This window comes from Ictalurus furcatus, chromosome 2 (genome assembly GCF_023375685.1).
Source record: "Ictalurus furcatus strain D&B chromosome 2, Billie_1.0, whole genome shotgun sequence".
NCBI classification, from domain to species: domain Eukaryota; kingdom Metazoa; phylum Chordata; class Actinopteri; order Siluriformes; family Ictaluridae; genus Ictalurus; species Ictalurus furcatus.
The window spans coordinates 33,120,304-33,140,227 of record NC_071256.1 but is presented as its reverse complement, the minus strand read 5'-3'; the positions used below and the strand labels follow the sequence as shown (position 1 = coordinate 33,140,227).

The following is a 19,924-nucleotide window of genomic DNA, read 5'->3' as shown; positions in this document are numbered from 1 at the left end:
GGAGCTCACTTTGTGCACAGGTGTACTGTCATGCCGGAACAGGTTCTTATCCCTTTAGTTCCAGTGAAGGGAAAATTGTAAAGCTAAGGCATACAGTGACATGCTATATAATTGTGTGCTTCCAACTCAGTTTAGGGAAGGCCAACATACGGGTATGACTGCCAGGTGTCCACAAACCTCTGAGCTGATGCGGATAACTCGTACTGCCATGTCAATATCTGCCAACGATCTAACACTGATGATCTGTAACAAAATGTCGCATGATCACAAAATGGTGTTGATTATTGCATTCTAATACTGAACAGATTTAAAACCGAAACTCAAAAACAAAGTAGCCGATCAAGACTTTTTTAACCTTGATGTAACACTGAGAAAACTGTAAAACAGCTTTATGGTTCCAATAAATAGCAAGAGCATTATTGTACTCACTTCAATTGCGTCTTTAAATTATGAGCCTGATATTTGAATATTTGGATTATGTTCATGAAACGAATCTGCACTGAAGGGATCTGATCGCAATCTGAGATCGGTTAACGACCGACGCTTAGTGGTGCCTACTCAGCGTGGCTCAAGGTCCCTTTCCAGAACCTTCACACTAACCGTCCCTCAGTGGTGGAATGAACTTCCAACCTCAATCCGGACCACAGAATCTCTCACCATCTTCAAAAAACAGCTAAAGACCCACCTCTTCCGTGAGCATTTACTAAACTAACCCCTAAAACACCAACCCCATGTTATCCTTTAAATAAATAAATAAAACGCACTCTGGCTCTTACACCTCTACTCTGCGCACTTTGCTTCTCTAGAACTCGATTAAAGATCTTGTACAGCAGCACTACTTGTATTGTTCTCTGCTTGATCTATCGCTTTGCTTGTATTTCCTCATTTGTAAGTCGCTTCGGATAAAAGCGTCCGAATATGAATGAATAAATGAATAAATGTAAACGTAAATGTAAAACTTGCCTAGGGTGTTATCACTCAGTACGTTTACATGGATAACAATAATCCGATATTAACCCGATTAAGACGATACTCTGATTAAGAAACTAGCATGTAAACAGCGATTATTGATGACCTTAATCCGATTAAAGTCATACTCGAAGTAAACACAAATGGAATTAAGACGTGTGGAGTATTCCTGTTTTAGTCGCATTATCGACGTGTATTACAGACATGTACACACCTTAATCACACTATTAACATCGTGTGGGAGTTTTCACCACATTGTGAGACAGGACACGATCACAGACGGCAGCGCTCAACCGTTTTACAGCAAACAAGAGAGCACGGCTGCGTCCCAAACCGCGTACTTACCTGCTATATAGTAGGAGAAATACATGTATCTCCGCTACTATATAGACGGTAAGTACGCGGTTTGGGACGCAGTCCACGGCTTCAAGCAGTCGTCTATTAGCACGTACAGCATGATAAATAATTAACTGCACTTGAAGCGTTCGTAAAATTAAAAATAAAAACACCCAAAACTGTATACGGTTCCATAACGAAGACCAACTGTATGTCGATACGTGAAATTCTGGAGGGACGTCGGACGGCGTGGCGCGGTGACGTAATGACGTGTGCCGTTAATCCATCTATGTTCTATAACATGTAACACGGGAACATGAAAGGAATATTCTAAAAGTGACCCATGTAAACACCTTAATCACAATACTGTCTTATTCAGAATAAGGTCAATAATTAGAGTACTGCTGTCCATGTAAACGTAGTCACTGACTGAGTGAGCTAGAATTGACAGCCGTCAGCCAATAAGACACGGGTATTTCCACATATTTTCCTGTAAACCCTGTCTGATTGGTCCCGCCTCCGTTCACTGAAGATACAAAATTACACCACTGCCGTCTTCTTTTACTGACGTACTGACAAACCGCTCCATGTGGAGAATTACTCGGCGCTACGTGAAAAAAATCTTCAGTTCTACAGCCCACTCCCCGAACGCCCAGACCAGGTTACGCCCCTGCTTACAACCTTAAATCACTCATCTGTAGAGTGCACCCGCCGTGGCCTCCCCAGACTCCTCTCTACTTAACTTAAATTCTGACAGAGAACCTTTCAGAATGATCGCTACAGCTTAATCCTACAATAACCTCATATACTTGTTCACAGTAACGACAACATGGCTTGCAGAAGTGAGAACCGTTCATGTCTGAAATGCTCCTGTTGTGTCGTTTTGCCTGTGGTGTGTTAGCGACGAGGAAATTACAGCGTCTCTGTGGACAACCGAAGAGAGCCGTTTCTCATGTGGGCAGAAATCTGCAGTTTTGTTCCTGACAGAGATGGATTCACTGTTATGAAGTTGCAGTGGATCTGATAAGACAGCAGAATGGCCAGTTTGCACTTTAAAGCATTGTGTAATGTTCGAATGCGGCAGATTTTCTAGCTCTTTGTAGACGACATGCTAGACGTGTGCTGGAGTAACCTGTCTTTACTGAACCATACGTTTTAGATTAGGGATGTAACTGAACACAGATATGTGTTCAGTTTATATACACAGATATATAAACGGATACAAATACAGATTTGAATAAGAGGTGCACTATATAGGTTTTTTTTTTTTTTGATCCATCATGAGTGGTTTGTTCTAATAGTCTGACCTAAACACTGCTTTAAATAAACCATATTTCTACCATATTCCTATACAAACTGGCCAGAAATTCACAAAAGAAAGGCTTTTATTTATAGAGACGCTGCTCCATAGCGCCCACGCACAACACCCACTGTGCACAGGGCGGCTATATGTCTTCTGGGGTCCCCCAAAAATGTACCATTTAATTAAGTTTAAGAACAACTTCCACTTGTTTTTGCAGTTCTTAGACGAAAATGCTCAATAATTGCTCAAAGTTCCTCATGGCATCTGGATGAGACCAATTTGAGTGAAGTAGCTGAGGCTGAGGAACCTTCTGGGTTAGACCACGCCCACTTCCAGTTCAAATCCGAATACAGATATAGATAGTGGCATTGCGTTGCACTGCTAATAGAGATATAAAATATAGTGATCATTTATTTATTATGCATATATATATATTTATACCACTTTTACACGTTTACACATGCTCAGTCCTACAAATGATTGTGCTCCAAATTTTTTCTTTTTTTTTTTTTGTAGGAACCAAATTTCAGCCCACAGCCTTACTAATAACAGTAGTGGTCACGGTACGCCTTGCCTTATTCCCCTTCAGCGTCGTGGCTGCCGTGCTATAGTTTAACCTCTGTCATGCAAACGCGGCTGGTTATTATGTTCGCCATCGTAATTGCTTTTAAGTCATGCGTGACATATAAATGAAGCCAAGAATGTGTGCCAAGGACAAAGGCAGACAGCAGGAGACAATTAAAGGGCCATTAAATGGGACATGCTAATGCTATTTAAGGAGGAGAAGAGAGAGAGAGAGAAAATGATCAAAAAGGAGATCAGGAGGTCAAGTGAGAGCGAGAGCATAAAATGAGAGATCAAGAGTGAGAGATCATGAAATAGAACGAAAAGGGAGAGAAGTGTTTAAAGTAGTAGTTATAGTAGTAGTAGCAGCAATAGTAGTAGTAGTATTGGTAGTAGTAGTAGTAGTATTGGAAGTATTGGTGGTAGTAGCAGTAGTAGTAGTAGTTGTAGTAGTAGCAGTAGAAGTATTGGTGGTAGTAGTAGTAGTAGTAGTATTGGAAGTATTGGTGGTAGTAGTAATAGTAGTATTGGAAGTATTGGTGGTAGTAGCAGTAGTAGTAGTAGTAGTAGTAGTAGTAGTAGCAGTACAAGTATTGGTGGTAGTAGTAGTAGTAATGGTATTGGAAGTATTGGTGGTAGTAGTAGTAGTTGTAGTATAGGAAGTATTGGTGGTAGTAGTAGTGGTAGTAGTAGTATTGGAAGTATTGGTGGTAGTAGTAGTAGTTGTAGTATTGGAAGTATTGGTGGTAGTAGTAGTGGTAGTAGTAGTATTGGAAGTATTGGTGGTAGTAGTAGTAGTTGTAGTATTGGAAGTATTGGTGGTAGTAGTAGTAGTAGTAGCAGTAGAAGTATTGGTGGTAGTAGTAGTAGTTGTATTGGAAGTATTGGTGGTAGTAGTAGTATTGGAAGTATTGGTGGTAGTAGTAGTAGTATTGGAAGTATTGGTGGTAGTAGTAGTAGTTGTAGTATTGGAAGTATTGGTGGTAGTAGTAGTAGTTGTAGTATTGGAAGTATTGGTGGTGGTACTAGTAGTATTGGAAGTATTGGGGGTAGTAGTAGTAGTTGTAGTATTGGAAGTATTGGTGGTAGTAGTAGTAGTTATAGTATTGGAAGTATTGGTGGTAGTAGTAGTAGTTGTAGTATTGGAAGTATTGGTGGTAGTAGTAGTAGTAGTAGTAGTATTGGAAGTATTGGTGGTAGTAGTAGTAGTAGTAGTAGTATTGGAAGTATTGGTGGTAGTAGTAGTAGTAGTAGTTGTAGTATTGGAAGTATTGGTGGTAGTAGTAGTAGTAGTAGTATTGGAAGTATTGGTGGTAGTAGTAGTAGTAGTTGTATTGGAAGTATTGGTGGTAGTAGTAGTTGTAGTATTGGAAGTATTGGTGGTAGTAGTAGTAGTTGTATTGGAAGTATTGGTGGTAGTAGTAGTTGTAGTATTGGAAGTATTGGTGGTAGTAGTAGTAGTAGTATTGGAAGTATTGGTGGTAGTAGTAGTAGTAGTAGTAGTATTGGAAGTATTGGTGGTAGTAGCAGTAGTAGTAGTATTGGAAGTATTGGTGGTAGTAGCAGTAGTAGTAGTATTGGAAGTATTGGTGGTAGTAGTAGTAGTAGTAGTAGTATTGGAAGTATTGGTGGTAGTAGTAGTAGTAGTATTGGAAGTATTGGTGGTAGTAGTAGTAGTAGTAGTATTGGAAGTATTGGTGGTAGTAGTAGTAGTAGTATTGGAAGTATTGGTGGTAGTAGTAGTAGTAGTGGTATTGGAAGTATTGGTGGTAGTAGTAGTAGTTGTAGTATTGGAAGTATTGGTGGTAGTAGTAGTAGTTGTAGTATTGGAAGTATTGGTGGTAGTAGTAGTAGTAGTAGCAGCAGTAGAAGTATTGGTGGTAGTAGTAGTAGTTGTATTGGAAGTATTGGTGGTAGTAGTAGTAGTGGTAGTATTGGAAGTATTGGTGGTAGTAGTAGTAGTGGTAGTATTGGAAGTATTGGTGGTAGTAGTAGTAGTAGTATTGGAAGTATTGGTGGTAGTAGTAGTAGTAGTGGTATTGGAAGTATTGGTGGTAGTAGTAGTAGTTGTAGTATTGGAAGTATTGGTGGTAGTAGTAGTAGTTGTAGTATTGGAAGTATTGGTGGTAGTAGTAGTAGTAGTATTGGAAGTATTGGTGGTAGTAGTAGTAGTAGTAGTATTGGAAGTATTGGTGGTAGTAGTAGTAGTAGTATTGGAAGTATTGGTGGTAGTAGTAGTAGTAGTGGTATTGGAAGTATTGGTGGTAGTAGTAGTAGTTGTAGTATTGGAAGTATTGGTGGTAGTAGTAGTAGTGGTAGTATTGGAAGTATTGGTGGTAGTAGTAGTAGTAGTAGCAGCAGTAGAAGTATTGGTGGTAGTAGTAGTAGTTGTATTGGAAGTATTGGTGGTAGTAGTAGTAGTGGTAGTATTGGAAGTATTGGTGGTAGTAGTAGTAGTAGTAGTATTGGAAGTATTGGTGGTAGTAGTTGTAGTATTGGAAGTATTGGTGGTAGTAGTAGTAGTTGTAGTATTGGAAGTATTGGTGGTAGTAGTAATAGTGGTAGTAGTATTGCTGACTTCTACTCACAGCAACAAGTAGTAAATTTTCCTGGTACCTTGTTTTCTGTGGTAATGTATTCCACACATATGTTAAATAAAAGGTTTATTTATTACTTTTACTGATGTTTTCACCTCTATTATCTACCTAATTAGGGAGAAAAGACCCATTCCCACGCACCATCCAGCTCTCTCCGATCACCAGCTACCACCCAGAGATAATGAACTCTAACACGTGCTTCCTCTGAGACACGTGAAGCCAGCCAACCACGTCTTTTCACAGAGCAGCGTAACACACTCGGAGGAACGTGATATCAACCCTCTTCCTGATGATCCGACAGACATCTATGATTGGCTAGTGTCACTGTGGGAATATGCCTTCTCTCTCATCCGGTAAGCACTACCGATTAGCTGTAGCATCTCAGGCTTCAAACCGATTAGCTGTAGCATCTCAGGCTTCAAACCGATTAGCTGTAGCATCTCAGGCTTCAAACCGATTAGCTGTAGCATCTCAGGCTTCAAACCGATTAGCTGTAGCATTTCAAGACTTTTCTGTTCAACCTCGATTTAGTTAACGTAAATCGCCCTTTTCTTCTCAAGTGTTATTAGCCATACTACTGTTTTGCTAGCTAAATATTTAGACATGTGTCCTGTCTCAAAGATCGTGGCGTGATGTTTTTGCCACATCACTCATCCATTAGTGGGTCTGACCTCAGAAATATTTAATTACGAAACAGAGTCTAAAGAAAAACTCCTTTCTACCTCTCATCCCCATACAGAGGCTTCTCTATGCTACCAGCCCACACACTAACACTGGCACACAGTTAACCAAGAGCACCGCACAGCATTTCTTTAAAAAGCTAATAGAAGCACCCACACACACTTCATAGCTTCGGCGGCGTAATAAAAATCAGGTTCGCCTCTTTTTCTAAAGCTAACGCCCCTTCACCTTGCCTCCTCTCCTCTCTGCTCAACGTGACTTGTGATTCACACAGCAGTGGCCTGATCGCACGGCCGGACGCGGATAGGAAAAGCGAGCAAAAAATAGAGCGCGAGAGAAAAGGAGAAAAAAGAGAAGTAGCAGACGGATGTTCAAATCAAGAGCGTCTCTCCGCACGACCCTGGATTGAGTCAGCTCGGTCCAGACGTCACTGCCTCCTCCGGGGCTGTTTTAGAGCCGCAGGGCTGTGCGGGCACCTCGAGCGGTGGGCTCAGGGTCGGGTTAGGAGATCCGGAGGAGGACGTGTTTAGAGAATGTGTGTGTGTGTGTGTGAGCGTGTCCTTGAAAGGATCGTTAACGCTCATTATTAACAGACCGGGGCAATTCCATGCAAACGTCAACTATATAGCATAGAGAGAGAGAGAGAGAGAGAGAGAGAAAATAAAGCTGTGAGCATGGGAATAAATAACTTGTAAATCGCCCACTTAGGTCTATATTTAACTTTGTTCATTTTTAGTTCATTCGGATTCGTGAATGCAGTGGTTCCAGCCGTCTAACTGTGGGAGCTCTGCAGTCTGGGGAGCACTCAGTATCGTATACGAGTTAAAGACGTGATCTATATCCTGTTGCGTTCAAAAGCTGTCCATTCACAAAGCGATGTATCGATATTACACGTCATCATTACCACTTCAACTTTCTTTCTTGTGTTATAAAAGGAGCTTACGGAAGAAAAAAAAAAAAACATCTGTGAAGGAAGAAATTAATTCCGATAGTTTAAAAACATCCGATGATCAGGGCGGATTCTATCCTGTCAATCAAAAGAGGGCGGGAAGACACATGGATTCCGTGCCGTGTGTAAAGATGGTGTCTCTTGTGTGGAACGACGACAGAACTGCAGTTTGTAATCTCTGTAATCTCTGCACTGATCAAATTTTACACCGGACGCTGCAGCAGTGAAGCGGGAGTTTCAGCGTCGAGTCTGTTTTTTTTTTTTTTTGCCGAACTGCTCGAGCTGAATTGAAGCACGGGTGGAAATTTAGTATCGGTGCGTCTCTACTCTTTTGGACATTTGGCAGTTGAGGGTTAAGGGCCGTGCTAAAGGGTCCAGCAGTGGCAGATCGGCGGTTCTGGGATTTGAACTCAGTAGTCCAACGTCTCAGTCACTGAGCTACCACTTCCCACATGAGAAAAAACACATGAGCTCACATGACAGGCTAGTGTTGCTGTGATTGACAGGAGAGGGAGTGTATGCCAGCCCTCCCACTCAACGCTGTGGCATCGTTGGGACTCAAACTCACCATCTCTCAATGATAGCTTTTCTGTTGCACCACTCGGGAACACCTGCCGGCCCGAATCTGACCACAGTTCTGACTACTGACTTGGACTTTTAATCAAATTAATCTCGCACTTCCATCCATCCACGGAATGGCGATAGTCACGCGGTACAAAAATTAAACAAATCCCACCAACTACTGTAGCTGGTTCTCCTCTATCACACGACTGCTACGAACCAGGTTGTATCATCCTGTCTCCCTAAGAAAGGTATAGAACACACACACACACACACACACACACACACACACACACACACACTGATTGAGGGATTAGACTGATTCTAAGGAAGCCCATCAGCTTAGTTTTAATCAACCTTGTCACGCTCAGTTCATTACACCCTGACTATCTGCCACAGTGCTCAGCTTCACACACACACACACACACCCACACACACACACACTCTCTCTCTCTTACACAAAAGAGTATTGATTCCATCAGAGTCTTTTTCAGTGTGGTAACACAGTTGATTAGCGACGTCTATATGTGCGACTCCATCACGGTGATCTGAGAAATGTCTCCGATCAATAAAGCGCGCGCGCGTGTGTGTGTGTGTGTGTGAGAGAGAGAGAGAGAGAAAGAGACAGAGAGAAAGATTAATGTTGTTTACACGCATTATCTGAGTCCAGTGTATCTGAATGTATTATGCGGAGAATTTTTTTAACTGAACTAAACAGCTCGCAGTGCGTCTGAATCAATAAACGAATATCTAGGGAAGCGTGCAAAATGAACTGGCTTGGTCAAGAACAAAGAGGGGAAGGAGAAAGAAGAGAAGAGAAGGACCATGGGAATGAGGATGAAGCGGAGAAGAAGGAGCACTAGGAGGATGTGGAGCTGACGAGGAGGAGGAGGATAAGCAGAATGCGGTAGAAAGTCCCGGAACTTCCCGGGAACCAGCGGCTTTTGAAACACCTTCACGACTGTTTTACTTCGACGCTACTAAAAGATGTGAGTACTGAAATCAGACCGGAAGAACGCACACTGAAATCAGACAGGAAGAACGCGCACTGAAATCAGACAGGAAGAACGCGCACTGAAATCAGACAGGAAGAACGCGCACTGAAATCAGACAGGAAGAACGCGCATTGAAATCAGACAGGAAGAATGCGCATTGAAATCAGACAGGAAGAAGAACGCGCACTGAAATCAGACGGGAAGAAAGTGCACTGAAATCAGACAGGAAGAAAGTGCACTGAAATCAGACGGGAAGAAAGTGCACTGAAATCAGACAGGAAGAACGCGCACTGAAATCAGACAGGAAGAAGAACGCGCACTGAAATCAGACAGGAAGAAAGTGCACTGAAATCAGACGGGAAGAACGCGCACTGAAATCAGACATGAAGAAGAACGCGCACTGAAATCAGACAGGAAGAAAGTGCACTGAAATCAGACGGGAAGAACGTGCACTGAAATCAGACGTGAAGCACGCGCACTGAAATCAGACAGGAAGAACGCGCACTGAAATCAGACAGGAAGAACGCGCACTGAAATCAGACAGGAAGAACGCGTAATGAAATCAGACAGGAAGAACGCGTACTTAAAACAGACAGGAAGAACGCGCACTGAAATCAGACAGGAAGAACGCGCACTGAAATCAGACAGGAAGAACGCGTAATGAAATCAGACAGGAAGAACGCGTACTTAAAACAGACAGGAAGAACGCGCACTGAAATCAGACAGGAAGAACGCGCACTGAAATCAGACAGGAAGAAGAACGCGCACTGAAATCAGACAGGAAGAACGCGCACTGAAATCAGACAGGAAGAACGCGCACTGAAATCAGACAGGAAGAACGCGCACCTCTAAGACATTTTGCCACCTTGAGCACGATCCAGTTCTGCTTCCCCACCTGATTTACACTTCCTCAGAAAGGCCTCAGTGGTTTAACTACGTTATCGATGAGGTAGCGATATATATATATATATATATATATATATATATATATATATATATATATATATATATGTGTGTGTGTGTGTGTGTGTGTGTATATATATATATATATATATATACGTTCATACATATATATATATATATATATATACGTTCATATATATATATATATATATATATATATGTATGAATGAACGCATATATATATATATATATATATATATATATACACACACACACACACACACATATATATATATATATATGTGTGTGTGTGTGTGTGTGTATATATATATATACGTTCATACATATATATATATATATATATATATATATATATATATTTTTTTTTTTTTTTTCTTCCACATAGCTTTTGAGAATGCTTTCTTTGACAAAAGAAGGTATTGAAATCATCTTGTGACCGGATCAGGAAGCTGTCGCAAGGTTGCGATGGACTTTAACAGGAAACGTGGCGAGCACATCACACACACATACAAACACACACACACACGAGACACTGTGTGTCGTGAGACTGGAACGTCCACGAACATCCACTGGCGAAGGCACGACATGAATGGAGACTTTTTTGGACACCGTGTACTTCACCCCAACAAGGCAACTTTTAATGACGGCCTGTGTTATAACTCAGACGTTGTTTACACGGCGCGCTCAGAAGAGAGCTTGTGATCGGAATTCCTAAGAGGCAGCAGAAAAGCTGTGTTACATTTAGCCCTCGTCGCTCAAGTGCGGCTCGGGGCAGTTCACCTATACGGAGGGTAAATACTTCACGTGTTTCAATTTGCCGTGAGTGACCCAGGTACCTACAAGACGTCCAGTTTAGAAGGGGCTGTTTCTTGCCTACATGGATATGAATGAACAGGCGGACTGGCACACACACACACACACACACACACACACACACACACACATTTTGATGAGGTAACAGTGCCTTCTTTTATACTGAAGAATCCCAAAGGAATTCGAGAGAGAGGTGCTGTACCTGCTCGCCCTCACTCGGCCCTCTATGCGTGTGTGTGTTGTTTGTTTGTGCGTTTCGTGTCCGCTTGTGGCTTACACAGAAGCGCACTGTTAGGCACGAATCAGTGGCACTGGTTTGACGCATGTGGTGTGTGCGCGCGTGTGTACATGACCAACACCCATCTCTTTAAATCTGAGCCAAAGTTCTTTTGCTTCACAAACACACACACACACAATTCTTTGGCTTCGCACACACACACATACACACACACCTTTGAGGCCGGACGCTCAGGCATCAAACACTTGAGGCTGTGAAGGTCGTTTGGTTAAAGGGTGTGCGTGTGTGTTTAGGCGTGTGGAGGGCGCAGTCCCCTCTGTCCGCCAGGGAGAAACAGAGGGGCCATGGTGCTGAAACATTAGCTGTGAGACCTCGGGGTCGCCTCCTGCCGACTCCGTCCTGAGCTCCAACGGGAGGGCGGCAGTGTGACGGCTGCTGGAGGAAGTCTACTACAGAAAAGGGCAGGAGGTGCAGCGTACAGCCTTATGCAGCTGTCATACACAACGCAGTCCCCAACACACACACTAAGAGAGACAGAGACTTGACCACTGCGCTCGCAAGGTGTTTGTGTGTGTGTGTGTTTTCATGAGTGTCTAACATTGCGGCGACAGACTAAAGGAAAACCGCTGACTCTGTCTTGCTGTCTTAAAAGAGAAGAGGTTTGAGTCCACAAAGTACTTCTTTCTATCTTCTGGGAGTGGTCTACTCCAGGATGACTCCGCCCCCTACCACAGGGCACGAGGGATCGCTGAATGGTCTGGTGCGTATGAAAATGATGCAAATCGTGTGCTATAGCACGCTGCTGAAAGAGCACTGACATGAACACCTTACTAAGACACTAGGAGTGTAGGGATATCCATCCGTCCGTCCATCCGTCCGTCCATTTTCTGTACCGCTGATCCTACGCAGGGCCACGTGGAGCCTGGAGCCTATCCCAGGGGAAGACCCACGTTTCCTCCACGAAACGTGAAGCTGGCTAAATAATCCGTGTGAAGAGAGTGTTTAACGTGGGTTCGCGCCGTGAGTGAAGAATCAGCGGATGAACCGTAAGAGCGACAGCTGGGGTGCGTCTCAATCGGCTCCCTCGCTGGTGAATCGGTGTATCGTGTACACGAGTCGGGGCGCTGGTAAGGACCCTGGCGCTCACTACACACTGGGACGTTGACGACTCAATTTCCCGCGACGTGTCTACGTACTCGCGTTGTAAATGTACTCAAACGTCACCGCAGGCATTCATCATCGACCGGAAGGACCGACGTCTTCCTGGCATTATACATCACGCAAATTTGTCCGTTTAATCACGCGCGTTTCTGTCACGGTCGTAGCCTGGCTAGAGGATTTTTTTTTTTCTAAATCATTAAACGCTTAAAAGTCATTAGCGTCAAACAAACCGTATACAAAATGACAAATAAAGTATTTTTTTTTTAAAAACCGCTAACGTACAGTAAGTAATCATTTGAGAGCTACAACGACGATAACAAGTGCTTACATTTAAGAAGGTCGTTTCCAGTAAGGAACCATAGCGCACATCGGTGCTCCCTGGTTGTTGCGGTGCATCATGGGAATCTTTTAGGGAGCGAAGGTTCCAGTGCGCTTGGAAGGATTATGCCCTTAAAATGGCCGACTCCCTGATCAGTGCCCTGACTACTGAACTACAGAGCTGATTGACATCTCTCTTTCTCTGTGTGTGTGTGTGTGTGTGTGTGTGTGTGTGTGTGTTCATGTGTTGAGCCATGAATAGTCCAAAAATGCTGGACTGCCTCAAATAAACCCTCCCGAGTCTCGCCGGAGTAATTCGCTACGAACTCTTGAACCGCGACGATGCCCTCGTATCACCGAGCGGATGTGCAATTAGTACTGAGTGTTGAAGGGGAAATGTCAAGCAGTCACAAGTTTGCTGGGGGGGTTTCTTTTAGTGACTCAGGAGCTCCCACTCACACAAACACACTCATGCGTAGCGTACATTTTAAATCAGTGCTCAGTAAAGCCAGAGAAAGCATACAGTGGGGGAAATAAGTATTGGGACGCATCGAAAAAGAATTTCAGGAAACATATTTCCATTCATTCCACTTAACGTTATTTATGGACTTTGATGCTGTGAATTCTTTTTAGTGACAGATTTCTTGAGATAATACTGATGTCCGGTGAAAATTTCATGCCTCGTGAATGGAAAAAAAATGTTGACGCGTTCGAGACGTGCTTCCCCCACCGTACACTCACGACTTCACTACCCTGATAGCCGAGGATCTGGTTCTGAATTGTGTGCTGGATTTGCTGTTTCTGCTTTATAAGCTGTAAAGCCACCAGGAAGCTGGTCGGGTCGGCGGTTGAGTCGATCGTGTGTTCACGGCGTCGGGTTGTGTGTGGTGCGGTGGTTCGAGCATCAAAAGGTATATAACTAGCAGGTCCATGTCCAATCACGAAAACAACTGTGTTTTGGTTGGTGTGTCTTGCTGCTTTGTAAAGTGACTTCCTGACTGCTGCTCCAGAACAAACACACACACACACACACACACACACACAAGCTTTTAGAGCTCTATAAAGTAACAACATTAACCTGACAACACCTAAAACAAACGGCTGCTAACTTGCCGGAACATGACTGAATAAATGTTTACATCAGTGATTTCTGTAGACGGAAAGAAGAGACTCTACGATTGCAGTCCTAATGGCAGCCGCTAGAGCTGTTCATCACGTCGCCCATCCGAACCCGAACAAATCTTTTTCCCGCCGTGATTAATTTCCTCATGCCTCTGCCTCAACTAGAACTTCATAACCATACATCAGCTAAGATGCTGGAGAGAGAGAGAGAGAGAGAGAGAGAGGGGGAGAGAGACAGAGAGACAGAGAGAGAGAGGGAAAGGGAAAAGAGAGTAAGATAGAGATAGAGAGACAGAGAGACAGAGAGAGAGAGGGAAAAGAGAGTAAGAGAGAGAGAGAGAGAGAGCGACAGAGAAACAGAGCGAGAAAGAGAGAGAGAGAGAGGGAAAGAGAGTAAGAGAGAGAGAGAGAGAGAGGGAAAGAGAGTAAGAGAGAGCGAGAGAGAGAGGGAAAAGAGAGTAAGATAGAGAGAGAGAGACAGAAACAGAGAAAGAAAGAGAGAGAGAGGGAAAAGAGAGTAAAAGAGAGAGAGAGAGAGAGAGAGAGAGAGAGAGAGGGAAAAGGGAGTAAGATAGAGAGAGATACAGAGAAACAGAGAAAGAGGGAAAAGAGAGTAGGATAGAGAGAGAGAGAGAGAGAGAGAGAGAGAGAGGGAGAGAGAGAGAGAGAGGGAAAAGAGAGTAAGATAGAGAGAGAGAGAGAGAGAGAGGGAGAGAGAGAGAGAGAGAGGGAAAAGAGAGTAAGATAGAGAGAGAGAAAGAGAGAGAGAGAAAGAGGGAAAAGAGAGTAAGATAGAGAGAGAGAGAGGGAAAAGAGAGTAAGATAGAGAGAGAGAAAGAGAGAGGGAGAGAGGGAAAAGAGAGTAAGATAGAGAGAGAGAGAGGGAAAAGAGAGTAAGATAGAGAGAGAGAAAGAGAGAGGGAGAGAGGGAAAAGAGAGTAAGATAGAGAGAGAGAGACAGAGTAAGAGAGAGAGAAAGAGAGAGAGAGAGGGAAAAGAGAGTAAGAAAGAGAGAGAGAGAGAGAAACCGAGAGAGAAACAGAGAAATAGAGAGAAAGAGAGGGAGAGAAACAAAGAAACAGAGAGAGAAAGAGAAAGAGAGAGCGAGAGACCCAATGCTGTACAAATGCAAGCAGCATTTTATCTTTATCTGAAAAATGCTCACAGCAAAATATGTCTATCCAAAAAGAAAAAAGGAAAGTTACCACATTCATAACTGATTATTCATTCAGTGTCGCTAGTGTTGACTACTGAATGTAGGCTTGTCTAATAAACACCACATTATTTACCACTCACTACACCATATTAGTGATAAAGGCATTATTTTTTACTTATATGATTAATGACATAATGCGGGTTCGATTCCCGCCTCTGCCCTGTGTGCCCTGTGTTCTCCCTGTGCTTCAGGGGGTTCCTCCCCCATTGTCTGTAGTGTGTGAATGCGTGTGCGATTGTGTCCTGTGATGGGTTGGCACCCTGTCCAGGGTGTCCCCTGCCTCGGGCCCCGAGTCCCCTGGGATAGGCTCCAGGCTCCCCTGTGACCCTGTACAGGATAAACGGTATTGAAAACTGATGGATGGATGGATGGATGGATAAAATAAAATCAAGGTACGACAATATCATATCATATCATATCATATCACCGTGCATAATGCAAACATCCAGATTAAAAGGAAAAGAGATTGTGGCGTGTCATTTATAGCCATCCTAATGTGAGAGTTCGCAGGATGTAAGACATCGCAGGAGAAATCTGTTCAAGAGGAGCATCACGTGTCCTTCATAGCGAATACAAAGACATACAGGAGTGTTACTGATCCAAAATGTTAGCCAACAACATGACGCTGCATCGGATTTTACACGTCGTCTCACAATTTTCACAACTACGGTTTAAAACGGAAAGAAAAAAAAAAAAAGAAGAACGGTTTGATTTCATAGGCCACATCTGCAAAGTAACAGAACACTGATGGGATGTAAATTACGATACATACTGTAGCAATACATGTGGATATTACAGTAAGATGACACAGTGTCCGAGAACTGAACAGCGGAGCAGCGAGTCTGAAACTGAATACGAGCGCATTAATAGTGCCACAGAGGGCAGCCGCAAAATTAGGTGGCTGCCTTTTAATTCCCTATGGCAGAAAAACATCATTTTGTTCCTTTTTTTCAGTCAAAATGGTGTCTAACGAGAGCTCATAACAAGACATGGAGTAGTCATCGATTATCACGATAACATACGGCAGGAGAACAATGCCTGAGAAATAGGTTAATCACCATCGGCACAGTCAAAAGGAATCTATTAATAAAAGCAGAATTAGGCTATTTGTGCGTACTGTGATGAAAATTCAGTTTTCACTCCTAACACGCGGCCCCGTGCACACTCGTTCGCTCACTCGTTCACACCAAGGCGCAATTTAGACTCATGGGTCCACCTCTCGGCATGTACGGGGACGTAGGAGGAAACCAGAGGTCCCAGAGAAGGCCCACATAGACACAGGGAGAAGATGCGAAACGCCACACGGAAAGTAATCCCAATTTCACAAACCGCTCTCAAACCAGACATATTTATATATATTTATATATATATATATATATTTATATATGTAACGTCCAGTTTATTAGGAACACCTGTACACCTGCTCAATTATACAATCAGTTATGCAATCAGCCAATCATGTGGCAGTAGAACAATGCATAAAATCTTGCAGATGCAGGTCAAGAGCTTTAGTTAATGTCCACATCAAACATCAGAACGGCGGGAAAATATGTGATCTCTGTGACTTTACCCGTGGCATGGATGTTGGAGCCAGATGGGCTGGTTTGAGTATTCCAGAAACTGCTGATCTCCTGGGATTTTCACACACAAGGGTCTCTAGAGTTTACACAGAATGGTGCGAAAAACAAAAAACATCAGGTGAGAAGAGAATCTGCAGGCTGAAACAGCTTGATGATGAGAGAGATCAGAGGAGAATGTCCAGACTGGTCTGAGCTGACAGGAAGTCTATAGGTTCCACTCCTGTCAGCCAGGAACAGAAATCTGAGGCTATCATGGGCACAGACTCACTCAAACTGGACAATTGAAGATTGGGGGGGGAAAAAAATAATCACCTTGTCTTTTTCTAGTCTTCAACTGTCCAGTTTGGGTGAGCCTGTGCCCATGATAGCCTCAGAGTTCTGTTCCTAGCTGACAGGAGCGGAACCTGACGTGGTCTTCTGCTGTTGTAGCTCATACACCTCAATGTCAGTGTTTTGTGCGTTCTGAGATGCTTTTCTGCTCACCACGGTTGTAAAGAGTCATTATATGACTTTAACAAGTTAATAATCCATCCTGTGTATCCTAAAGGGTCACGGGGAACCTGGAGCCTATCCCAAGGAGCATCGGGCACAAGATGGGGGTACACCCTGGACAGGCTGCCAATCCATCACAGGGCACGATCACATACACACCCATTCATACACTACGGACACTTTGGACACTGGGGGAGGAAACCGGAGTACCCGGAGGAAACCCCCGCAGCACAGGGAGAACATGCAAACGCCACACACACACAGATCTGCAGCGGGAATCGCACCCTGGAGGTGTGACGTGAACATGCTAACCATTACGCCACCGTGCGCCCACAATGCTTTATTATTCTATTCATATACAGATGCAATGAATACTATCTATCCTCTATAACTTCTACAACCAACTGTAAAGCCAATACAGTAGTCATTATGTGACCATGTGTTTGACCATGTATATATATATAAATATATATAAATATATATAAAAAGATGTCCAAAAAAAAATCCTGAACACAACACTGGCAGCCCGTAGTTTCAGTTATTATGTTAATCTGTTTTTTTTTTTTTAAAAAAAGTTGCATCATGAGTTGTGTAGGCACTGAACAGACGAGTCAACGTCACAAAAATAAGACAGATGAAGACATTGGTAGGCTGCTGTCTTTCCAGCTAGTAAACATGACGCGCGCGAGCAGAGATGAGAGTGCGCGCGGAGGTGTTAAACCACGCACGAGCAGGTCAATTTAAAGACAAAGGTTCATCGTTTCATTTACACAAACCTGCACGAAATGTGTCGAGACTACACAAGGTAGGTTTAAGATAAAATAAATGTAAAATTTTTTTAAAAAAATAAGAATAATTATATAAGAAGAAGAAGAAGAAGTTGTGACTATGTAGTTTTGTCAGGTAAAAAGTTATGGGTTTGAACACCACTGCTACTTGTTTGTTTGTTTGTTTGTTTGTTTGAACAACTGAATCGGTTCACATAGCGCACGCGCCATTGAGTCGTTCACACACACCATTAACAAGCAGAAACCTGAAGACAAGCTTAAGAGTTAGACTCTTACTTCTAGCTCTTCTTTTACCACATTTAATGTGTTTTAAGTAAGAAAATATACACCAAACCCGGATGTTATTCCTCAGTGTAACTGTACTATTATGACTTCAGAATTAAGTCAGTTTAGCTTAGCTTTCTTTTAAAAAGATAAAGAAAGAACAGTTAGCTACATCTCTGGAGCTTCACACCCAAGTCCAGACACAGGTCCATTCTACAAATCCATCAGTTGTTTGTTTTGGTGTTGTTGTTTTTGTTTTGTTTTGTTTTTTTACACAGAAACTATTCACTATTTCTGTCAGTTATTTTGTATCCTATTTACTTCACCAAACATCCTTCAACACACCGTAAATATATAAATATATATATATATATATATATATATATATATATATATATATAGTGACAGGCAGTGAGCATGATAACAGCATAAACATTTACATTTTACAAACTTGTTCACGCGCTCGTGTAGTGAAAGAAACGCGCTAATAAGCATTCATTCAGCTCCGCGTGCGTCTTACCGGTTACGTTTCTTTCCTCCGCGTGTTCCAGCACCGAGCCCAACATCACTAACATGCCCAGCTGCGGTTCCTCTCACAGCGTGAAGCTAGATGACGCTGATAGAGAGAGAGAGAGAGAGAGAGAGAGAATCTAGCGCCGGACCGAAGACCCCCGTGCGTCATTGCGCGCGCGCCGACACACAGCAGCTGCTTCCACACGAAAAAGAAGTGCGCGCGCCTCGACTTGCCTGAGAGACATTTTTTACCTCAGTTCCAGTGATTTTAAACAAGATGATTTTTTTTCTCTCTCTCTCGACACTCAGTCACACTAAAGCCACACAGTGTTAGTGGAATCACAAAACCTATTTATAATAATGTAAAATTCCCAGACTCTAATTTGTTTCAAGTCCTTCCATGACTTCTGCCTGAATAACAAAGTGGATTAGTTCACATATCCATGTGTTTTGCTCCTTTTCAAAATGAAACTCGATATAAGATATGATTCTCTGTCGTTTTTTTTTTGTTTTTTTTTTTGGGCTGTAACTCGACTGGACAGCGAGCTAATTAGCCTGAAGCATGAGCTGACCTTCGCTCAGCTAATATCAACCACCCTGACTGTTTCATCTGATGAGAGGTGTGTGTGGTCCTACAGCTTTATCCATCTCTAAATAAAGCTAGCAGGGTCAACCTGAGGACGAGCTGCTGATGGTTGATTTTACACCCATAGTGTCAAATTAAGGGACTTAATACCTGTAGTGTACACGCAATGTCTTACCAACCCACATGGTGTTGAATTAAGACCTGTGGTATTTAGTTACAGATTCAGTGTTGAATTAATACCTCATGCATGGTCAGAATTGAATTAAGAGTTACGGCATTGAATGATCCTCTACCTATAATACTAAAGTAACCCTGGTTCGATCCTGAGCTCAGGTTACTGTCTGTGTGAAGTTCTGAATGTTCCCTTTGTGTCCTTGTAGGTTTCCTCTGGGTTCACCAGTTTCCTCCTACACCCCAAAAACATGACGGTAGGTGGATTGGTTACACTAAGTTGCCCCGAGGTGTGTGTGTGTGTGTTTGTGTGTGTGGATGAGTCTGTGCATGGTGCCCTGCAATGGACTGGCATATACAGCCTAGGTAAAGGTTTTTCTCTTGTTGTTGTTGTTGTTGTTACCAGTTTAGGAACATTACTGTATGTTTGGGATGGAAAACAGGAACAGAATGTTAAAATAGTAGTTCTGCTTCGCTCAGTGATATTCAAAATGTCCTTCACGTTTGCCTCGCACCTTCAGGGTTGGGGGTTCGAATTCCGACTATGCCCTGTGTGCAAGTTTGCATGTTTTTCCCATGCTTCTGAGGTTTCCTCCCCCCAGTCCAAAGACATGCGCTGTAGGCTGATTCGCATTTCCAAATTGTCTGTGGTGTGTAAATGCGTGTGCGGTTGTGCCCTGCGATGGGTTGGCACCCTGTCCAGGGTGTCCCCTGCCTTGCGCCCCTTAGTCTCCAGGCTCCCCTGCGAACCTGTGTAGGATAAGTGGTATGGAAAATACAGTG

The 19,924-nt window shown here is 43.1% G+C and overlaps 1 protein-coding gene across 1 annotated transcript in view; it reads right to left on the bottom strand.

Moving 5' to 3' along the window:
- Positions 1-18,641, bottom strand: part of znf385c (zinc finger protein 385C) — a 111,309-nt gene extending 92,668 nt beyond the window's left edge. Inside the window, exon 1 of the mRNA XM_053615417.1 lies at positions 18,392-18,641. Coding sequence (XP_053471392.1) covers positions 18,392-18,446 — 55 coding nt within the window. The 5' untranslated portion in view covers positions 18,447-18,641. The remainder of the gene's footprint in view (positions 1-18,391) is intronic.
- Positions 18,642-19,924: the final 1,283 nt, after the last annotated feature.